This window comes from Penaeus monodon, chromosome 27 (assembly GCF_015228065.2).
Source record: "Penaeus monodon isolate SGIC_2016 chromosome 27, NSTDA_Pmon_1, whole genome shotgun sequence".
Classification (NCBI taxonomy): Eukaryota; Metazoa; Arthropoda; class Malacostraca; order Decapoda; family Penaeidae; genus Penaeus; species Penaeus monodon.
Genome location: NC_051412.1, coordinates 18,229,853 through 18,230,535, shown reverse-complemented (window position 1 = coordinate 18,230,535; position 683 = coordinate 18,229,853). Strand labels below are relative to the sequence as shown.

Sequence of the window (683 nt, the reverse complement as noted above, 5' to 3'; positions counted from 1 at the left end):
AATGATGTAGAACAGAAAAGAAAAATCCAACACTTATTGTTACATTACCATATATGTAATGTAACATTTTTTTTTTCCCATGTATAAAATGGTAATTATTTTTCTTGATGTCATCTCTCTGGTCATTATTTTTGGTAAGAAGACGTGTCATTAAATAGTTATCCTTGTTATTATTTAAACAATGCATACATATCTGACATATATTTTTTTCCTTTCCAGGATGGATGTGAGCGATGGCGTTTGGAGGGCGAGGTGTGCCGCCTTCAGGAGGCGCTCGGGCAACGCCTGGGTACTCCTGCTATGATGGTGCGGCGCCGTGATCACCGTCTGCACACTATCAACACAATTGAGAAGACCATCCAGCGCTTGCAGCAGGACGCCGTCAGGAACCACAACAACCAGAACAACCAGAATCACTTGCAAGACCAACAGAGAGGTTCTTCACCTGTGGAACACCCTTCAGACATCATGGATGCTGTGAATGCTAACCAGGTGAGGAGAAGAGATGATGCTGACCTTGATGCCTGTTTGTAGGAGAGAGTTGATGATGATGATTATGATTATTATGTATAGGATTTTGTCCTTGTTGTGATGTTTTTACTTATTAAATGTTGGATACACTTTTGTTAGGCTTATTTGCAGAGAATTCCAGAAGATAAATGTAAGGAAGGAATTTTTTTCTC

General features: G+C 40.0%; 1 protein-coding gene across 1 annotated transcript in view; it reads left to right on the top strand.

The window, feature by feature from the left end:
• Positions 1 to 683, top strand: part of LOC119590638 (adenomatous polyposis coli protein-like) — a gene marked incomplete in the record, with an annotated part of 64,935 nt that overhangs the window by 26,933 nt on the left and 37,319 nt on the right. The window contains 1 exon segment of the mRNA XM_037939317.1: positions 220 to 492. Within this exon segment, the coding sequence (XP_037795245.1) occupies positions 220 to 492 (273 nt within the window).